The sequence below is a fragment of the Myiozetetes cayanensis genome, unplaced genomic scaffold (genome assembly GCF_022539395.1).
Source record: "Myiozetetes cayanensis isolate MyiCay16 unplaced genomic scaffold, myiCay2020 scf2-11, whole genome shotgun sequence".
Classification (NCBI taxonomy): Eukaryota; Metazoa; Chordata; class Aves; order Passeriformes; family Tyrannidae; genus Myiozetetes; species Myiozetetes cayanensis.
Genome location: NW_026087411.1, coordinates 11,840,264 through 11,861,318, shown reverse-complemented (window position 1 = coordinate 11,861,318; position 21,055 = coordinate 11,840,264). Strand labels below are relative to the sequence as shown.

Below are 21,055 nucleotides of genomic sequence, written 5' to 3'. Positions count from 1 at the left end.
GCCTTCAAATATTTTGCCTTACAGTTTTAACTAGTAGGACAAAAGAACACTACAGAGTGGTTCAACTGGGTGCAATGAATTACCACTTTGAGATGCCCTACACATGTAATCTGCCTTACCTGAATACCAACAGGAGAATAGGAAAATCTATAGGTTTATTTTACTGTGTTTTACATAAACTGTCACTAATTCCTGTGAACAAAAAGGCACTGATTTGTTTTGCTATTAGTCATTAGGTGTAATAGAAGGAAGTGGGAATGGATGGTCAGGAAAAGGGAGATATGCACCATAGGGCTTCATAAGAGGCACCAAAAAGAAGGTGTCTAGAACATTTCAAGTCATTAAAGCCAAGGACAAAAAGCACTGATCAGATAAGAAGGTCAGTCTTCAAGAACTAAACATAAAGGTCAGAAATGCAAGGTCTGAATTAGGCTTGAAAGGTTTTGTTTATTAAAGGAATACATGTAAACACCAATACAACATAATGCATGTTCAAAGAAAAAAAACCAAAAAGGCAGGATTGTTTTTGTGCAATAAACTCAAGACTGTGCTTCCCTTGACAAAACCATTATCTGAGTAATGTTACAAAAACCTGTAGCATCTCAATTGTTTATTTCTGGCAAGTCATCTTGCCAAGTGCCCCAATCCTTCCATTCTCCGGGGTCTAGATTTCCTCACTACTAACATAATTGAAAAAGAATATTTTGGTGTCATTAATTAAACTGAATGCTTTGCAGGGAGAGAGACTGGTCGTCTGGTTTCTTCTAGGACAGGGTTTTCCTTCTGCTGCTCACAGAAACCAGTTCATGCTCCTGTGCTGTCTTATCCTGCCTTTGCTTGCAACCGGCACATAGGCACAACCTGAACAAGAAAGCACTTCAAAGGGACACAGAAAAAACTTTTTTTTTTACAGTTATCACCAGGCAAATGCAATGGGACAGATCAACACAGGCAACATTACCTAGTGGCTAGGATAGAGAGCCCCAGGGATGGAGTCAGGTGGCCAAAGGGAGGGAGGCTTCCCTTGAGCAGTGAGCTCTCTCCAAAAGTCACAGCCAGGGCAGTGCTGGAAGGAAGCTCCGGATCAGCTTGGTCTCTGCATTAGAGATTTCCGACCCGATGGGCGCAGGAAGTTGTTCCTGTGGCTCACCTGAGGGAGTTCCTGTTATGAAGCCAGAGGGTGGTAGGTTGAAACACAGTTTCTGAAAGTGATGTAATCTTGGACAGCACTCCGTAGGCAGCGATACTAGTGACCTGGTTACAACCTGCAGTGTTGTGACAACCCCTCTGCTGGCCTAGCAATCACAAGAAAGGGAAGACAAAAAAAAGAAAAAAGACCAAAAAAAAGAGGGGAGTGGAATAATTTAAAAAGGAAAAAAAAAGTTTCCAGATTTCCTTTGTTTAAGTGAAGCATTTTCCTTTTCCACTTTATTTGAATACACCGACTGGTGTCTAACAGATGGAGACTGTGCAGATGCACTTTTGGGAGTGCCCATAAAATACACTGCTAAAATACAAATGGAGGGATACTTTTTTTTTTTTTTTGAGTTGTAAATTCAATAATCATTGCTGTCACCTCACTTTCCCAAAGGAATTTGCCCTTTGTTCTCCGGATAAAGCTGGGGAGAAGAAGAAAAAGGGAAAAAAAGAGCGCCAGCAAAGGGAACATTTAGGAAAAAACCCACAGATTCATGATCTGTACAGGCACTGCAGTACATACAAGCATGGCTGCTTAGCAGTAACAGCAGTGCTCAGCAAAATATTTTGCATGTCCTGTATTCTTCCCCCATTCTCCAGACCTTTCTAACAAACAAACAGGTCAGCTAATTGGCTCATGCCCAAGTCTTACCCACTAGGGTTTGCTCAGAGATGTCACTTAGTCATTTGGCACGAGCAAATCCCAGGCTTCTTCCTGTTCAAGCAGCAGAGTGGGTGAAGGCTTTCTTTGATTTATTAAGACTATTAACAAACAAACAGGGGAGTTCAGAAGCTTCCTCAAGCACAAGAACACGAGCAGAAAGGTTTTTTTCCTGAAGTATCAGCTAAAAATAGGACACTTAGAGGAAGTAAAGTTCATTAAGTGATAAAGCAGTGGCTACAGTGATGAGAGAAGGGTTTTTTCCTTTTTTATCTATACATTTATTTAGTGTTACGTTTTCTTGCTCCTTATTAGAGTGCTAAAGCAGTGTTTATCCGGCTGAGGAGGAGATTTCCCTTTCTGTAGTGACTTTATAGGTAGCTCATCAAATACAACAGAGTCAAGAGTTTTAAACAGACATTGCCAGCCCACAAAATACAACATTTGACAGCACTATTTGCCTTTTATATGCGTTTTCCAGAGTGGGAAATGATATGCTATTTTCAAGACACATTCCACAGTATTATGCAACAGCTTTCTTAATTTTTAATGGATATATTATTTTTAATGTCAACTTTTGCATAAAGCATATTAGTATTTTATTTAGCATACGGCATTAATAAATTATTTGTTTCTTCCTTCCCCATCCCCCCAAACAGCTGCACTTAGCAGAGGGAAATGGTCTATTGACACTATAAAAAAATACTTTCAACTGGCACAGTCTGTAGACACTTCCATCATCAGACAAAGCATCAGGAGGACATTCCTGTTTCTACTTAGCTGACAAGCTGGCAGTGGTAAATATGCTGCCCAGGAGTTGCCTCACAAACCTCCCTTTGATGAAAGGACTTACGCACACATAGCAACCAGTTGTCATAAAAATAAGTCAGCACCCTGTACAACAAGTGATTCCTGTTAAAAGTGTTCGCTTTTGGCCCAGTTGCTCCAGCATCCTTTAGCCACCATGTCCAAATGGTCTGAGACATCCAAAGGAAGCAAGTAAGGGTGCTCCTGCGCCAGAGAAACTTGTCCAGTTGACCTGAGTTTGTTCAGAGGGCACGTGTCTCTCATCTCTGCAGATCTGCCCATTCTATAAGGGCAAAAAATGGATGAGATTTGATGTCTTCAACACCAGCAACGCCAGCACCAAGACGCTCCGCAGGATTAAACTGCAAAAGCTTGATATAAAAGAAACATATATACGATTCAGTGAGTAAGAACAAAAACAACTGCTTAAAAGTTCCAGAAAGGTCTAAGGTAAGGGACATCCTACTGTTTTCCTGCTCTATGAATTACTTTCAAGAGTGCAAAAGCATACTTGAAATTCCTAAAATCAAGTAAAAGGAAGAAGACTCTCCTTTCCTTGAGTCTCAGTGTTACAGTCTTCAGAGACTACTGATCACAGCATGCAATTCCCCAAAGCACTGCACACTGGGACTTCATTTTAACTGTAACCTCATTTGAAAAAGAGACAGCAGCAGCCTGAGCCTGCATCAGTAGAACTCTGGACGCTGCGTTTGTTCACGTTAACCTTTGCTCACACCACTGTGTTCTGGCTACATTGGGGATAGTGGTCTGTAACTTTCCGTTTCACAAATTGTGAGCTGTTACTAAAATATCAGGTTAACATAGCCACCAGTTCCCTATTTCCTTAAAAAAAAAAAAGAAAAGAAAAAGAAAGTTTTAGAGAATCCTACAAATGGCCTAAAACTGAAAAATCAAAACCCCGGTGAAAGAAACAAAACAGTGTAATGGCTTCATGGAAATTTCCTGAAATTCAGCACCTCGTCTGCTTTTTAGTTGTACATCACATGCTGAATTCATGTGAAAAGGAAATCACAATATTTACATCTGTTTAAAGATACCAACCCATATAAAAGGGAATGCAAAGGTAAACTCCAAAGAGACTAATAAAGACACACAAAAAATATTTTGCAGTTTTAGAGAACTGTTTATACTCTATTCAATTACAGCCAGTACAAAGGCATGATTTCTTGCTTGCAACAGCTAATAGGGTAACTTCTCCCAGTTGTCACTTGGAAAAACGTGTATTCATATCTTGAAGTCAACATCTAAGTAAGCCTATATCCATAAACATAGGAATTTACACATTTTAAGGTGGCTCTGCTATTTGCAGTCATAATGTCACATAGTAAAGGCAGCTTGCTGACAGAGAATGGTTGCTGCTCCAGTATCTCCCACAAGCCAGCACACGTACACAGATGCAGCCAGGGTGCCTCTGCCTTCTGCTGAAATGCAAGAAGCACCAGCATGAGGAATGTAAGCAGGGTCACTTATTTTCTGGAGTTTGTCCTTCCAACAGAACTTTAATCTTAGAAAACAAATGCAACACAAACTGCAACAGATACCTATTGAAAAGTCATGTTGTATATTTTGTTGGTAGAAAAATCTCAAGGTGCCTGAAATAAAAATTGGGTGTAAAATATAAAATAAACATTAAAAACAACAACAACAACAAAAAAACAACAAAACTTAATCTTTCCCCAGAAATAAAGAGATCATTGTTTTCTTAGACACTAGCTAAATGAAGAAGGTGTTTACAATTAAGTCACCTGGACTGGAATCCACAGCAGGACACAACGCCTGACTCGATTTTTTGTATATCTGAGCATTGATCCTGGAGAGTTATTCTGTGATGTTTTGACCTGTTTACCCTTGGTAGTGTGGGGAAGGAAAGTCACAATGACAAATTGCTATCCATGCCAAGAGAGCTCTCTTCCTTTTCCTGACAAGGCTTCCTCAGCAATGAATGGCAGCTTCCTTGGATAGTCACACAACAAAAATGTGATTTACTGCTTCATACAGCCGAACCTCCCCCAGATAAGTCACCACCCTACACTAGACAGCTTGACCTAACAGGCATTGGCAAGAAAAAATTGGCCTTGTAACATAGGTGAGAGTGGTAGAAATACATTTGCCACTTAAACCACGAGTGGCAAAAGGTACACTCTTTGGCATTTGTAATAATAGGCAATACATCTACAGTGAAAACCAATCCTACCCTGGTGGGGAAACACAGACTGGACAGCTCCATTTGTCTTCTAGTCTTAATGGGAGGAATTCCCTTCATCAAGTGTTGTTTTGCTTTCCCTCAGCCATTTGTGTTCTATGGCACCTGTGGGCGAGGGTAACAATTTGCTACCATCTAACAATGTAAATGCAGATTACATAAAAACGGGATTTTTCTTCACTCGTTTCCCTTTCTACCTTTGCCAGAAACACACAGACACATGCTTTCACCTTCAATGACTTCATGTCACCTAGTCAAAACAGGTGGTATCCAAACATCTAGTTCCATTTCCACTAATCATTTCACAGTAATGGCACAGAAATCAATCTGTCACTGGGTCTTCCGACTCATTGAATTTTCAAAATCTCTTTCCTTCATTTTCCTCAAGAACTACTTTTTCCACTCTGTTCTGTTAAAAATGTCATCTAAGTGTTGTCATTATTTATGCATCAACCAGCAATGTACTCTTCAAAGCCAAACAGCACAGTTCACATGTATTACTTATTCTTCTCAAGTGGAACAGGTCAGATCTAGGCACCACTTCCTCAGTTACATCAAAACTAAGTAGAAGAAAGATCACATTACCTGAATTTCAAGACCCTATACTAAAAGTTCATTCATGAATACCTAAAGCTAAGAGTAAACTAAAACCATCAGACAACACTATTTCCATTAGGCTGAAAATGGTGTATCAGTCTGGAAGCTTGTCTGTATTTTAGATTCCTACTCTGCCTTTCATCCATCCTACCAGTTATCTTCTCACTACAAAAGTAATTGTATTCACAGTTTAAAGTACTTTTCCTAACAAATGGCGTCCAGAAGGTTTCCTGGAGAACAGCTACAGATTTTCAACCACGCCAAGGTCATAACTTCTAATCAGTGTGTTATAGGTTTCATAGTACTTTGAGCAGTCTTGCTGAATTGGCATAAACATTTTTTAGATTAATTCATTACAAATATTTCCACAAGCATTTAGGGTAGAATTCCTAAAATGCTCATGCATCACCAGCAGGTGTTTCCAAAGCACTCAGCATTTACCAAGTTTGTTCTCTGAAGAAATGGCAAAGCACTCCAGTTTTCTACAGACACACCTGATAGGAGAAGTCAAAAGTTTCCAGATGCAACAAGAAAACTGGGCAAAATTCATCAGTGCTGACAAGAGAGCCATCCATGTTCCTACTAGCAGCTTTCTCTTTCTACATTTACTTCACCAGAACAACTCAAGTAGGTCTTTGCCCCATCTACATGTGCACACAAAGAAAACAAATTTTTCCCTCACTTACCTGCTGAATCAGTGATCTGGCTTCCTTTGATACGTGGTCCGGTATACTCAAAGAAGTGTGAGTATTTATTCCTGATGGATGGCACTCAACCAGAGACTGGAGACGAAAAGGAAAAAAAAAGAAAAAAAAATCAAAACAGGCAGACACAATTATTAATTTAAAAACTGTAGTGTTGGATTATCTCCTAGTATACATGCAAACACAGCTAAAATTTCAGTGCTTCCTAGTATGAGGTACTGATCTGGGGAGGAATGTCAACAGGCACTTATGTCCTGCAGATACAGCTTTAGAACATTTACATTTTAGAGCTTCTGTTCTACTGCTCAAACTTGAAGAGTCTGGGAATTTGATGGACTCTGCTTTCTTTGTTCAGAACTATAAACGAATCTCCAGTTTGATTTGGCTGAGCAATCTTCACGTCAAAATACTGAATTAATGTCTAACAGCAACATATGGCCTCTACGCAGTCCCAGGAAATAACACTGAAACTAGTAGAGCAAAATTTTTTGCAGAAGTACAGGTGGAATATTAGAGAACTTTGATTTCACTGTGGTTAAGAGGGCAGCATGGTTTTGGTTCTTTTTTCAGTCCTGAGTTTGATAAGGCTTTACCAAGTTGTTCTACTGAAGCTTGAGCATGTCCTGTTTCTTTGGTCTCAAGAAGACTAAGTAAATTGAGAGTACTCAGCAGCTGGCAAAGCACATGAGAGAGACAGGCAAGGGAATCACAACTGGGCACACCACTTGCGAGAAACTACTTGCCAAGAAGTCATTTTTATCAAGTAAGTTGCCCCCAGCCCTACCTTCCCAGTGAGGAGTTCAAAAAGAATGGCACCCAGGCTCCACCAGTCACAGGCTTCTGTCTCTTCTAGGATAGCGCCAACCTCTAAACACAAGACATTTCAATTAATATTAAAAAGGTCAGTTACTCCTTCAAAATTAACATATATTTACAAGGTGACTGCTTAATGCTGACAGAACATGTACTAAATACCACAGAGCTTTCATTACGCCTGCAATTTAGTTAGCCCTTTAGCCACCTACAGATTGCATTGTTCAAACACAGCAGCACTATACATTTCATGCATAATTTGCCTTTTCCATGCACACATAGACACTTTCAAGACTTGTGGGCATTACAGTTATGATTCTTCTACACTGGACAAAACTGAACAGCAGAAGACAGTAAAGCAAAACATATTTAGAGAATTTACTGTGGTCAGAAGAGCTGGACTGACCAGAGTGGTCTGAAGTATCCATAAAAGCAGCACAAGAGAGGTTGTAATAGTCTCCTGCATGCCTTAATTTTGTCTTAGAGGGCAGGATTTGTCTCATGGCTAATCTACACCACTGGGATCACCACAGGAGGCTTTTCACAATAGCCTCTCTGGTCTCAGACATGTTAAGTCTATTTCACATAGCACAACCACAGCCAGTAACTGTGTATTGTGGCAGCTCAGCCCAAACTGTACCTCGGTATGAAAAGTTGTTTTGCCTTGCACCCAGCAAGCACCCAACACTGCTATACACAAGGGACGATGGAGAGGGGAGATAGGAGTGACAGAATCCCTTGCCATACATGTATTCGGTAGTGTGATGCATGCAAAAAAATTGGTCTTCACTGACTCAGGGTTTAAACTAGAAAAATTATTAAATACAAACACACCACGCTGTCTGCTCTAAAACAGGCAGAAAAACAGATTGGAACGAAGATGAAATCTTCATTTTGACTGTCAAAAAAATGCAGAAGCTGCACTAAAATAGCTTTGGTGGCAAAAGCCACACCAGCTTCCCAGCAGAGGACAACAATTAGCATACAGTCATAAGTTGTTGCTGTGAAAAGCATCACGCCTTGTGCAGAAAAATCTTGCTCATCATTTTACAGAGCTTAGCATGAGCATGGCCAAGGAGAGCTACAGATGAGTCACTCTCCAGGGTCAGGGAGAGGAAGGTGTCAGTCCCAGCCCTCCCCAGGTGCAGAGAGGAGCACACATGCTGGGCACAGGGATGTGCAGAGGGCTGCCCCCTCGGGCAGCTGCCACACAAGCTGGAAGACGCTCAGCACCTTACAAGAACTAGCCTGAGGCTGCTGCTGCAAGAGCAACAAGGAAGGATGGCTCAGACATTGTTTCTTTAGGTAGGACATCCCTCACATTGAAAACCTTACTACAGTTAATGGCCTCTGAATGACCAATACATCACTATAAGGGTGCCACACATCAGAATTTATTCCACTCCCTACAGATTAATACTCCTACCAGCATCAAGAAACTTTTACAGAGATATAACAGCAACCACATGAGGAACTGTATCAGCATAATTACATGCATTTTTAAAAAGTTTTAAGATCCCAGGCAAGCATCCAGATGAAGCTGAAGTTATGGTAAACTGAGAGAACTTGTGTAAAAATCAAAATCTGTTCTTGCAATTTATTGTTAAAGCCCTTCAGAAAGGCAGACCTTCTATGTAACTGTCCTTTAATAAAAGAAAAACAAACAAAAAAAAAAACCCAAAGTTGGGCCTTTCCACACAAACCAGCTGATGAAAGGTTTTCATAGCACTTCTCAGTGAAACCTACTGAATGGAAATGCCTTTCCAGTCTGATTGTGATTTCCTAGGGCTGTATATTGCAATAATGTACATTCAGAAACAAGACACCATGAATGGAGAGTAAAATATAAAACCAAATACTTCAGACTTCTTCAGAGCAGAGCTTTCTTCCCAGCAAGTGATTTTTTTTTTTATCGAATTCCACACTTATTTTAAAATACAGACAACAAAGCCAAAAATTAATTAGGATTGACGACTACATTCTCAGTTCCTATAATACCATTAACTTGCCCACACTGACACATCTTAAATTTTAGAATACTGGCACAAAAGGAGACAAACCATTCTTCCCCAAAGACATTCAGTGGGGATGGGCCTTATGAGTTACGGCTCAATAAAAAAAAAAAAAAAAAAAAAAAGTAAATCTGAAAAAAACCCCCAAAACATTCAGAGTACAGGGAAAAGAAATTCTACCAAAAAAAAAAAAAACAACCTCAATTTTGGTATTATTTCCTTTTATTTTGTCAATCATGGATGATGATTCAGTCCTTTGAAGCATCGAAGTTACACTGCCCTCTTTCACAGAATCATACACTGTTCATTACAGGAAGTAATTTTCTTCACTGATGAAGAAAATGGACAGAGTAAGAGTCAAAAAGTAAACTACAGTCCAGTTCTCCAAAATGCAGCCTCATATTTTCAACAAGAACATTTCCAAGATATGCCCAGCCAAAACAAATGTCACTGCAGTTCTTTTATGAGAGGAGCACTGAACTCTTCCATCCACTTTTCACCATGACCAAAATGATACAAGTGGGTTAAATCAAGAACAGTCAAGTAACACAGATTTCTCCCAGGGCTGAAGGGCTCTGGCTGTGTTCTCATGCACACAGCAGAAACTGCACAACAAGTCATCTGACCCAACACAGAACAGAAAATGGAAAACTCGGCTGAGTATCCTTTTTTACAAGAAATAGATTTTAGGTCAACTTTTTTCCTATTATGCAATGTCTGCTTTCCTGATGCTTTCTCTAGGTTCCAAAGTTTCCTTACTTCAAGCTAAAATTTTCCTAAAAAAAAAAAAATTTAAAAAAATGTATACTACAAATAAACATGAGTTGTTTACATTTCCTTACTTCAAACAAGGTCCCATTACAATCATAATAAGTTCAGGATACCACATCAATATTACTGCATTTTATCTTGACTACACATCATGGGAAAATTTAGAAACTATAGATTATGAAGTGCTTTTGAGGGACATAGAGTAGCTGGCTAATGTAATATACCACACAGGGCATACGCTTTTTTTAAAGTTTTAATATTGCAATAAATCTGAACTACAGTATCTGCCTTCACTAAGAAAACATTTTCATCTCAATCCATCAGTAAAGTAATTTAGACAATAAATGGTAGTGACACATAGGCTTAAGTGAATAATACAGGAATATTTGTGCCAAATCTTTCCTTCATGAACCTTGAAATCAAGGACCTTATCCAGATTTATACAAAAACAAATGTGTGCACACATGTGCACAGTGTTGGTGCTTCTAGGACTAGCAGTACAAAATTTGCAGAAAAAAAGCATTTATATAATCCTCAAATACAAAGTCCTTTTAAAACAGAGAAGTAATAAAGTAGGGTGAAGAAAAAGTTCAGTAGCTCTTCCAACTTTACTGCAACTTCATTAAAGGGAAAGTTTTCCTCTTTCTCTCTTCCCAATGCACAGCCATGACATCCAGCACCAAGCAGCACAAGTCAACAGCAATGCTAAATTGCTGGACAAAAACAGTTGTAAGAGCAGTCGCTGGGATAACTGAAGGGAAGGAAATTTGTAAAATGTTTAGACAAAAACAGATGGGATAGGTAAACACCTTCACTACCCTGCACTGTCCTCTTTCCAGAGCAGCTGGTCTCAAATGAAGGGCCATTTCTTTATGGTTTCCATACTTATCTCAGTATTTGCATTACACACAGTAACAGCTTACTTCCTGATAAGGGATGCATGGCTGACAACACTGTATTTTAAACTGAAGTGGCAGTTCTAAAGTAAAAAGCAGAACTTCACCTCTCCTGAACACACACCCTCAATAAAGCCATTAACGGTAAACCAAGGCTCATTTTCCCATTCTTTCTACAGTACCTTAACTTGAAATATACCTTTCATGTTGAAGGATTTCAAAGGCTTTTATTACCACACCTGCAATATTTTCTTCCAAAACCAGTTTCCTACAGGGCTGACAACAAGGCTTCACGACCAGCACACACAAACACTATTTAACGTGAAGGAAGCCAGGCTTTAAGGACTTAGACATTCACTGTGCAACTCAGGCCAGGTGGCTTCTGAATCACCAAGAACAAAAACTTAGTCAAAAACTGTGTTGGACAAACAGTAATACCCAAAAAAATGCATTTTGAGTCAGCTTACAGCAAAACAGGCTCTAGGTGGATATACTGTTTCTCCAGACACCTAGGAGTCAGAACGGGCTTTGCACTGAGGTGGTTTTCTTGGATTTAAGAAGAGTGGATTGATAAGAATTTCAAAACCTTTCCCTTACCCCTCATTTCAAGCAGAAACACTGTATTTTCAAGTATCACTTCTCAACAAGGAGACCTCTATGAACTACCATGAGGTGTCTGAACCTGTTCAGGAGGAATTGGACTTGTTCAACATCCTGAAAACAAACACAATGTTTTCCCCTTCTGTGGTCACTAAGATAAACAGTATTGCATGAAAAACCATTAGAGATGCTTTGGAAATTCTGTTTAACTTACAGTAATTTAATTTTAAAAGATTACTATTTTATCACATTTTGATATCTATATATGTAAAGAACCATTTGCAGAGAATCAAGTAAAATGAGTCCAAGCTAATTTACTCTCAGCAAACTCAGTCAGCCAAGATATTGTAAGCTACAGTCACTAAATAACACATCACACAAGCAATCTGCCCATAATGCTTTGCCTAAAATGTTTTAGCAATGTATAAAACACAGTATTGAGCCATCTATAGTTAAGTATAAGAAGTTTATCATGGTCTTTAAACAATAAAGTAGTGAAGCAAGTCCAATGAACATCTGCTAAAATCAAATGGAGTATGAAAATAGAAAGATTCAACTTAAAGTTGTTCAAAAACACATGAGCATCTATGTTCCTCTTTGGAAGAAATTTCCTCATGTCACTCAAAAAAGAGAAAAAATAACAGAGGGAACTGTGTTCTTTCTTTCTTTTAGTAGCCCATGATGGAATCAAAACTTCCTCTAAATCATGTGACTAAAGAGACAAAAACTTATTACTGCTCTGTTATCAAAACAAAGCAAATACTAATTAATCTTTCAACTAGCTCCATTTATTTTCACAAGGCATCTTCTATACCGTCATCAAGTTTTAGCCTTATCTGTAATATTAATTAATAATAATAATAAAACAACACATAAATAAACCCAGGTAAAGTACAGTTTCTTCTAGAGTTAACAACTGGCTTTTATGTCAGACAGACTAAAATGCCAGATTTTTTACAAATCAACAGCTTTGGTACATCTTACTGCTTATTCTAGTTACAGAGCTTATGAAAGACCACAGAACATGTATTTCACCTGAAACATGTAGTACTTACAACAAGCCTGAGTGCCAAATCACATCAGATTCTTTTCAGAAAATACCTAATTAATTCTCTCCCTAAACCTATGCTTTCAATTCCTACTCCAAGTTCATGACAGTCTGCTGTTCTGGGAGCAGTCAGCTATCATTTTTTTGAGGTGGGACACGCAAGTGGTTTTGGAGAGCTGTCCCACTCCAAAAGGTTGTTGTAAAACTCTTACTCCCAGCCTCACAATAATCAGTACTTTTTTGGCACCTCCAGACCACCTTTCCTTGTAATTCACGCCAGCCACATATTTTGCATGTTAATTTTTAGTCCTGTTTCCTATTGCCAGGACTTTTCAAATCAAGCTAGGCCATCCTTCTGATTTTGATGCCCAGAGCTCCTTCACCTGTCCAGCGTTTTTCTTTTCTTTTTAGGATTATCCCGAGACGTTAATGTCGCACAAAAAGCTAGGACAGAGTCAGAAACAAAAAGTAGAAAGTCCAGTCTTCCACTATTAACCACAAGACCAGCCCACCCCTCGACACCTCTCAGGGTCAATGGCACTTTAATCTACCACAGTTGTTTTGCTTCTTAAACAATCTACTCAAATTAAATTACTATAATGCAGAACAGCAGATTTAATGAGTGCCTGCAAACTCCTACTGAAAAACACATACACAAATAACATGCAGGTTTTCCAGCATCAAATGTCTATTCGATAAACAGAGACAAATATTTTTTTCTTTATTCAGTAAATAAAAATTATAGCATGAAGGCTAATAACAGCAACCTAGCAATTTTTATTTTCATGGCATATATTTTAGGTTATCAGCTGCACACTCTATCTGTATTTTCAATTGTTTAAGAGCAGAAGTGACATCTTCATTTGGGAGTACAAAAATCGGGTTGCACATTGAAACGTTTTTGCCCTTTTTTTGTAAAACAATCCTATACAAACAAAGCCATAATTTTGTTTAAGTTCTGCATTATGTACAAGTAACAGCAGGTTAGATAAAACCAAATTTACCACATATTTACGTGTAGGTTTCTGTGAAGGCTAGTTTGTGCAAATAAGGCTTGATTATAGCACACAGCTTATGAAAGCATCAGAATAATACAGTGCATTACTGATGGCCAGTTTCCTACTTATATTTTCTGTGAAGCTAAGCTCCCTTTGGCTTTAGGATCTCAAGCAGCAAATCTCCAGTTTTTAGTAAACACAGTCTGGTGAAAATTCGTTGTTTAAACAAGAAAAAAGACACTAAAGGCAGCCCAGTTCTGAAATCTCATCCTCCAAAAACAGGGATGCAACAGAACGCATCCCCGCTGATAGAACAAGAACTTGGAGAGTGTAAATAAAACATCTCATTCACACATCATATTTACACAAGATGTTAGACCAGCAAGCCGCTTCCACAACATGACACTTCACAGGTTAGTAGAAAAAGTACTTTAGAGATTTCTCTTTGTGAGTAAATCCTCAATTTCATCTGTTTTAGCTGAAGACAGTCTTGACTAGGCTATGCCTATACAGAAATGTCTTTCTCACAAGTATTAAGCATACTATAAAAGGTTTGGGTTTTTTAAAGTTACCGATTTGATTTTAAAAATCAACAGTGGAATACAATTATTACTGCATGTAAAAGTTAACAACTCTTTATATTTAAGATCACAATGTTGGCAAAACCAATACTTAAATAACAGAAGGTGATCATTTGCATTTCAAAATTCATCTGTCTTGCTTTTCCCTCAATTAGACCAAAACATGTTGATTCGCAGGTTTGTGTGTGTGTGTGTGTTTCTTTTTTAAACTTATTTATAGAGCAGAATAATGGCCCCCCTGCTAGGCTGGCATTTGCTCAAGTTTCTGTCCATGTAAATTGAATCTGTTACTGGAATTTTCCCCCCTTCAGAATACCAAGGCACATTAACCAAGAGATAAAGAGATACATTGCTGATACTATCAGCCACCAGGCAGGTGGATAATGCTAGGGATTTTTTGTTAGTTTTTGTGGGGATTTTTTGGACAAATATGTGATAAGAGTTCTCAGGGGGCATGGAGAGCAAAGGGCTGTTTAAACAGAAGTGAATCATTCTCATCTGATCTGCTAATAACTTTGTATTCAGACATCAGCTGCTTAGCACACTTTAAAACATTCAGAAAACAAATTTAGTAAAGAGGTTTAGTTAAGTGAAAAGTTAAAGGAAAAAAACACATAAACTTCACAATAGTCACCTTAGCCATATTAACGCAGCAGAAATTCTCAGTTGCAAGTGCTTAATTTCTTCTTTAAAAGCAAATAGGTTTTTCTTGGCCAAAACCCCCACGGTTTTACTTGAAGTGGTGTTGAGTTTATAGGGGATGATTTATAATCCATCATTTCCCTTGTGGGTTTAGAGAAACAACATTTGACTTATCATAGGTGAACAGCAAAGATTTAGTTTGGCCATTAATCAAAGTATAGCATAGGCACTACTTTTAAGCATCTGCAGACAGCTTTGTTGTTGCTGCAGTTGGTTCAGCATGAACTTCTTTTTACTTTAATTAAGTACAACTATACAGCAGTAAAGAGTTATCCAGCTTCACTGACAGATTCAACAGCACTATAACACACCGCGACTGAGCTCGCGAGCACAATTCTCGATATGCAAATCATCGCAAACAAACTGCATCTTCCGTCTCCAGTTCTTAGAAGAAGTCGGGAAAACCAGCACCAGCAAGTGCAACAGCAAAATCCATTAATGGTACAATGCCACCTCCCGTCAGTAGAGGGGAAGTGCTGCTTCTTGCAAAAGAAGCAGCCAGTTTTTAATTTATAGCAATTGCTATTTTATACAAAAGTAATTATATTGCTCACAGGGAACAGCGTGTAGCTTTTTAAACCATCTCTTCCCTCATCTTTTTGACACTTTTGCATTTCTAATGTGTGCAGTTGTTCATATTTTATATATACACTGTGTAATGTCTTTTTGACATACGCAGTTACATTGCCTCTCCACTTTTCATAGGATAACAGGAGCTGAGCAATTCCCATGGCAGGGATCTGATCACTGTTTCTCTACCAATATTACCTTGCTTTGCTTAAATGCAAGGTTACACTCTGGTGTAGTGAAAGCCTTAAACACAAAATCCTAGATCCTGCAAGAAAGCTCCATATAGGTGGACCTCTGTTCTCCCTTGGGTCTGAAAAACTTCCACACTAATACATTATTATCCTACCCCATCCAGGATACATAAACTGTAAAATTAAGACTCCATATTTTCCTTCAACCAATAAAACAATATAAGATTTAAATACATCCTCATGCATTTCACTGCAAAGCACTTTATAACTCACGCTGTAAAAAAGCAACACCTGAAACCTCATCAATTTGAAAGATACAACCATTTCAAATATATTTTTACAATTTTCATATAATTCTGCAATACAATTTTGTAACTATTTTAAATTGAAATAAATCTGTTCAAATTTCACATTCATACTCTCCTTCTTCTGCCTCCAAAATCTGCGCCTCAAAAATCAATGCAGATAAAGAACTGCAGCCCTAGACTCATCATCTGTTCTCAACCTCCAACACCAGACCCTAAAAGACACCTTCCCTTTCCTGCATACTTCTAAAGAGTGCACTTCTTTAAATAACAAAATGTTGAAATCAGGTAGCACACAAATTACCACATCCAAACCCTAATGTATCTCAAACTCTGTTTAATACACCAAGCTAAACACGTGGAAACAAAATTCTACAAGCCAAGTTCCACAGCATCTTTCAGCCAGGAGAGAAAAGGAAAGGGAAGGCTGACAACCCAGAGGCAGGGCAACACAGCACATAATACTGAAAACCCTAGGAAAATTTAAAACAAGACAAGGACTCACTTTGAGTCAATTCATTTAGTCACTATGTTTTATTACGGTAAATCATAAGACCTGATGAAATGTTATGAAGATCATTTGTTCACCTCCACAAAACTTCAGCAGAAAAAACCCCGTTGTGTTACAAGAAACACTTTTAATCAGTTTTAAAAAGCAACTTAAAAATAATATAAAACCCCTCAAACTCGCCAATTTCTCTTAGTGTACTGAACTGACACACTAGCATAATTTCAAAATCCTTATTCCAAGAAGCTGCTTGAGGAGCAATGTTGTCATGATATAGGGGAGAGATGGGTTCCAGGGACACAGTATAATTTATAAAAAATAAAATATACATAATATATATAATAAATAAAATTTTAAAATTAACATCCAAATAAGGCTTTCTTTCCCTGTAATATTGGAACCTAGAGAAAGTCCATTAACATGATTATTTTTTTAAACACTGACAAAAAGTTCTAAAGCAACATTTACTAGCAGCAGTAGCCTTAAGAAAGCTGCTTTGAACTCGGCTATACACTATTATTGAATCCTTGCTCATAACAGAATGGCACTTGACTCCAAAATATATTTTGTGGTGCTAAGTTATACCAAGTATTACTCCCCTACATAAAAATTAGGATGTAACAGCTACACTAAAGTACAAGTATGCTTTGCAGAGATAACATTAGGATCAAGAAATATGAAAGGTAAGAATCACAGAGTAGTATCAACATTTGCATTTGCAAATCTTCATCTTGTAGCTCGCCAGTTACAGACACACAAAGCAAACTGCAGCTTGGGGTAGGGCAGAGAGGGCGGAGAGGAGAGGGCAACTTCACCAAAAAAAAGCCCGGATGGATACCACACCTGTGCTGTGAGGTGGAAATAATGACATCGTGGAAAACTTTATTCTTGCATTTGGGGACTTCTAAATATTATTTCAACTGCTCCCTAAACACTTAATTACTGCAGGAGTTGGCTGGTTGGGGCTTAGGGGGCAAAAAGAGCCTCTCTTTGGATCCTCATTAAAGTACAGAAAAATTAAGCTTTGACTTTCACAGCTCATTAATGATGACAGGATGGGAAAAGGCTGCACTTCCATCTTTGCTACTACTCAGCTAGGGAGTGCTTTGTTCGAGGCTGGGTTAGGGAGGCAGGAAAACACCTCTTTCTAACAGGTTGTCATGCATGTTGGCAACCGGGACATAGTTCTATTTAACAACCACAAGAATTGTTGGGATTCCCCAGTTATCTTGTTCTTGCATTAAAGTGGCATGAGGGTAGAATAGGGGTGTTAGATTTGCTTTGATAGGTAAAAAGAATTATTTTCTGTAATACCTACCCTTTTGACTTCTACCTGGACAGAAAAGATTTTATTTACTATTTATCTCAAGAAGTTGGCATTCACATTTTTGTTGAGATCCTACCCCCTGTATTCACAGAGATAGTTCCCACTGCATTTCAGTCCCACTGCATTTCAGCTGTGGGACAAAACCAGAATAAACACTTGATGCCAAAGTTCAGAACTTCCATTGATGGTAACTCTTATCATAAATTTTCTGAGCACATTTGCAGACTCTGAACTTGCGGACTACCTGCATGCTAAGCTGCAATGCCTGGCCAGACCACACACTCAGCAGAAAGTTATGTTGGCATTTCAAATTCAGAATAAAGAAGCAGTAATTTCAACTCCTTTTCTGAGCTAGCTATGAAATTTTTAAAATATGAAGCTATAAGTGAAACACCTGATTTTTGGCTGTCACTACAATTTGACCGCTACATTAGCAGAAAATAAATTGGAAAAAGGAAAACAGGGAGGACTCAGTTTCAAGTGCCATCCTTGCTATAAGAAAGATCGATTTTATCACCCTCATGATTGATGAAAGCAGTTCTAAGAAAAGAGCTCTCTAAACTATTTCAAAGCCCACTGTAGCTCATCAAAAATGTCAGAGGCATCTCTAAGCCTATTAGGGTTGTATTTTTCAAACCACTATGGTTATCCCCTTGCCCCCCACGTTCTTTGCAAGTATAAATGTTTGTATTTTTAAGGCTCTCTGTGCCACTTGTTCGGTTACCAAGATGTACTTACACGCAGCAAAAAACCGCAGGAAAACAGAACGTTCCTTAAACTTGCTTAAACAAGACATTCAATACAATTACACTTTATGGAAATGACATAACAAACACCACCACAGTTCAACAATAAAGCAGTTATGAGCCCTGTAGCTTTTTAAGACATTCAGGAAAAAAACAAAGAAAATTCAGATACTGCACGATCTTGAGCTCTGTGCTACAGAGACTCCATGAGAAAACGAAAGCTGCTAATCTACTTTCCAAGTGAAACATTGTAGGTGATTGCTCTAACCTGGGGCACAGTACATTCTCTCTATGGCATCGTTGTCACAGGAATCTTCAACCTCCCTCCACCTGCTAAAATACGTTAGCTGAATGTGTCCTAAAAACAAAACGACAGGAGAAATCAAAACATTTTTCCCTTCCATTTTCTGCAGAAGTGAACTGTAATTACTCCTTTTGTAGCTAAAAACAGTATCATTAAGAATAATGGCATCATTAAGTACTAGAAGCTATTACTGGGGGTGAATTTGCTGCACTGATAATGAAGCTCTAGACAGGAAATGAAGATACTAATTACAAGATAAAACGCCTACTCAGTTAATTGGAAGCAACAGCGAATAAAAAGAAATGCATTTGCAAAAGTTCCTGACCTCTATCATTCAATAAGATGTTGTTTGGGTTCAAATCGCGGCACACAATTCCTTCTCTATGCAAAGCATCGAGGGCTACAACCATTTCAGCTGCCCATCTTTGAATGCAATCCTCTGGGATATAAAACCTGGAGGTTAACGCTAATCTTTCGTCGAGGTCCTGAAAAATTTGATGTATTTCCTTCTCCCCTCCTCCTGCTATTTTGTCTTCCCTCTTTGGTGCTGTCTTTTTACTTTCAGCTGCTGGTGACGAAGCTGAGTCTGTTTCCACTTTCCCAGTGTCTTCAGTTTGATTGGAAAACAGCAACACTGCTTCATTTCTTAATGTGTCTCTGTCCAAGCTAACATCTTGAGCACCCAAGGATGGGTTGGAAATAAATAAACTTTCTTCTTTGCTTGTCATGTTTAAGGAGCAGGCTCCCAGTCCTTGAAACAGAGCCCTGTCTTCTGAACTACCTACCTCTTGGTCAGATGTAAAGAGAGTCCCAAGAGCTCCCTGAGTGACACCACTGTGTCCGTTTGTTTCCTTGTGGGAAGGATCACCCACTTCTGGTGCCACACGATTTGGCTCTGTGGAATTATTTAATTGCAAGACATCAGGGGTTTCTAATAACTTTACTTCCAACATATCCCTATCAGTTTTTGTAAACTTTGTTGGCCCTGACACTGCTGCCTCTTCTGTTTCATCCGACATACCAGGTAAGTTTATTAGGAGATCGGGCCTTCCTTCATCAATGCTATTTACATCATCAAAAGCAGCATCCTTAAAGGAGATAACTGGCACAGAGTCATTTGAACCCCTGCTTACGGTGTCATGAGGTCTCACATCCATTTTGCTTTCTAGGGCATCCAAGCTTATGTCATGATCTGGAACAGAAAACAGTGGCTTTAAAGGCTCCGATTTCAGGTTATATAATTTTTCTCCAAAATCAAGCCCCAGGAGCTCACTAGTGCTATCTTTGCTGTCTATCCTGAAGAGTTCCATAGGGCTGTTCTTTGATTTAGTTAATGAGACCGATATCCTAGTGGGGCTAGCTATCTCTGGCTCAGCATCATCGATGAAAAGCTTTCGTTCCTGAGGTGCAATCTGAGCCGTGAAGCTATCACTGCCAACAACACCGCATTTCTGTAAGCAGCTTCTCTCTTTGGTATGCAGACCTTCACCCCCCGGTTTAGCCACTGGCTCCTCATTTAGAGAGCCCGAATCAATTTTTTCTTGCCCATATTCATTGCATAACGTTAAATAACTAGTAGTGCACTCTTCTTCTGAGCTGGATCCTGAGTCCATCCACTTCGAACTCTCTTGGCCATCTTCCTGGTTGCTGCTGTCATCCTGAGAGCTTGGTGTTAGGCTGCTCTTCAGTGGGACCACCTTCAGCATGCTCTCCCCACAGCTTTCTCTGGAATCAGTGCTGCTACCAATTTCTTTAGGACTAGGTGTTGGCTGTTCCAGGTAAATTTTAGTTGAACTGGATGTCCTGGGTTCAGGAATTTCAAAGCTCTCTTCAGGACTTCTGTTTAAGTACTTACTGACATAAGACCACAGTTTTCCTCCTGAAAAAAAAAAAAAAAAAAAAAGGGAACTCTTAATTTCACTCAAACTAGAACAAATTTCATTATGAAACAGAAAAATATTCTCACTGTTACTATGTACTATATATCCTTATGCCAACAAAGCTGGATCTGCTACCTCAGGAAGAAATAATCACAGGGACCAACAACTTGCCTTTTAAGTATATTTGTATTACTACATAAATATTTAAAGATCTGCATCTGAGATTAAGCTGCTGCTTTTATGTTTTTAAACTTCAGTAAATTTTTATTTTGGAGTGTGTCTCAAGTTGCATGGTGGTCACTACTCTCCATCTGCTGTCCCAAAAGAAGCAAAAACTAGGGAAGATCAAAGGGTTTAGAGCCCATCACCAGTTCTGCCTATACTGAATAATTCTGTATCATAGCTCTAAGTTCATGAGCAACATTAGTGCAAATGGACTAAAAACTAATTAGCAAGTTCGGTAGGGGGAAAGGAATTACCTCATATTAGCAGGTCATTTTAAGGAACTGTTTATCTCTTTGAAGAAGTTGTGGTTTTCAGTTAAATATTGATATATTTCTCCCACTAACCTCAGAAAAGTTTTTTATGCTTTGCTGCACCACACAAGGATTTA

At 38.7% G+C, this 21,055-nt stretch overlaps 1 protein-coding gene across 3 annotated transcripts in view; it reads right to left on the bottom strand.

Annotated features, from left to right (window-relative positions):
- Positions 1 to 427: 427 nt before the first annotated feature.
- RPS6KC1 (ribosomal protein S6 kinase C1) overlaps positions 428 to 21,055 on the bottom strand; it is an 88,893-nt gene continuing 68,265 nt past the window's right edge. For 2 of the 3 annotated variants that reach the window (XM_050314672.1, XM_050314674.1), the window contains 5 exons: positions 18,888 to 20,441; positions 18,527 to 18,616; positions 6,975 to 7,057; positions 6,173 to 6,268; positions 428 to 3,036 (listed from right to left, as the gene is read on the bottom strand). In XM_050314672.1, the coding sequence (XP_050170629.1) occupies positions 2,926 to 3,036; positions 6,173 to 6,268; positions 6,975 to 7,057; positions 18,527 to 18,616; positions 18,888 to 20,441 (1,934 nt within the window). In that variant the 3' untranslated portion in view covers positions 428 to 2,925. The remainder of the gene's footprint in view (positions 3,037 to 6,172; positions 6,269 to 6,974; positions 7,058 to 18,526; positions 18,617 to 18,887; positions 20,442 to 21,055) is intronic. The other variant, XM_050314673.1, reaches the window with a different exon arrangement.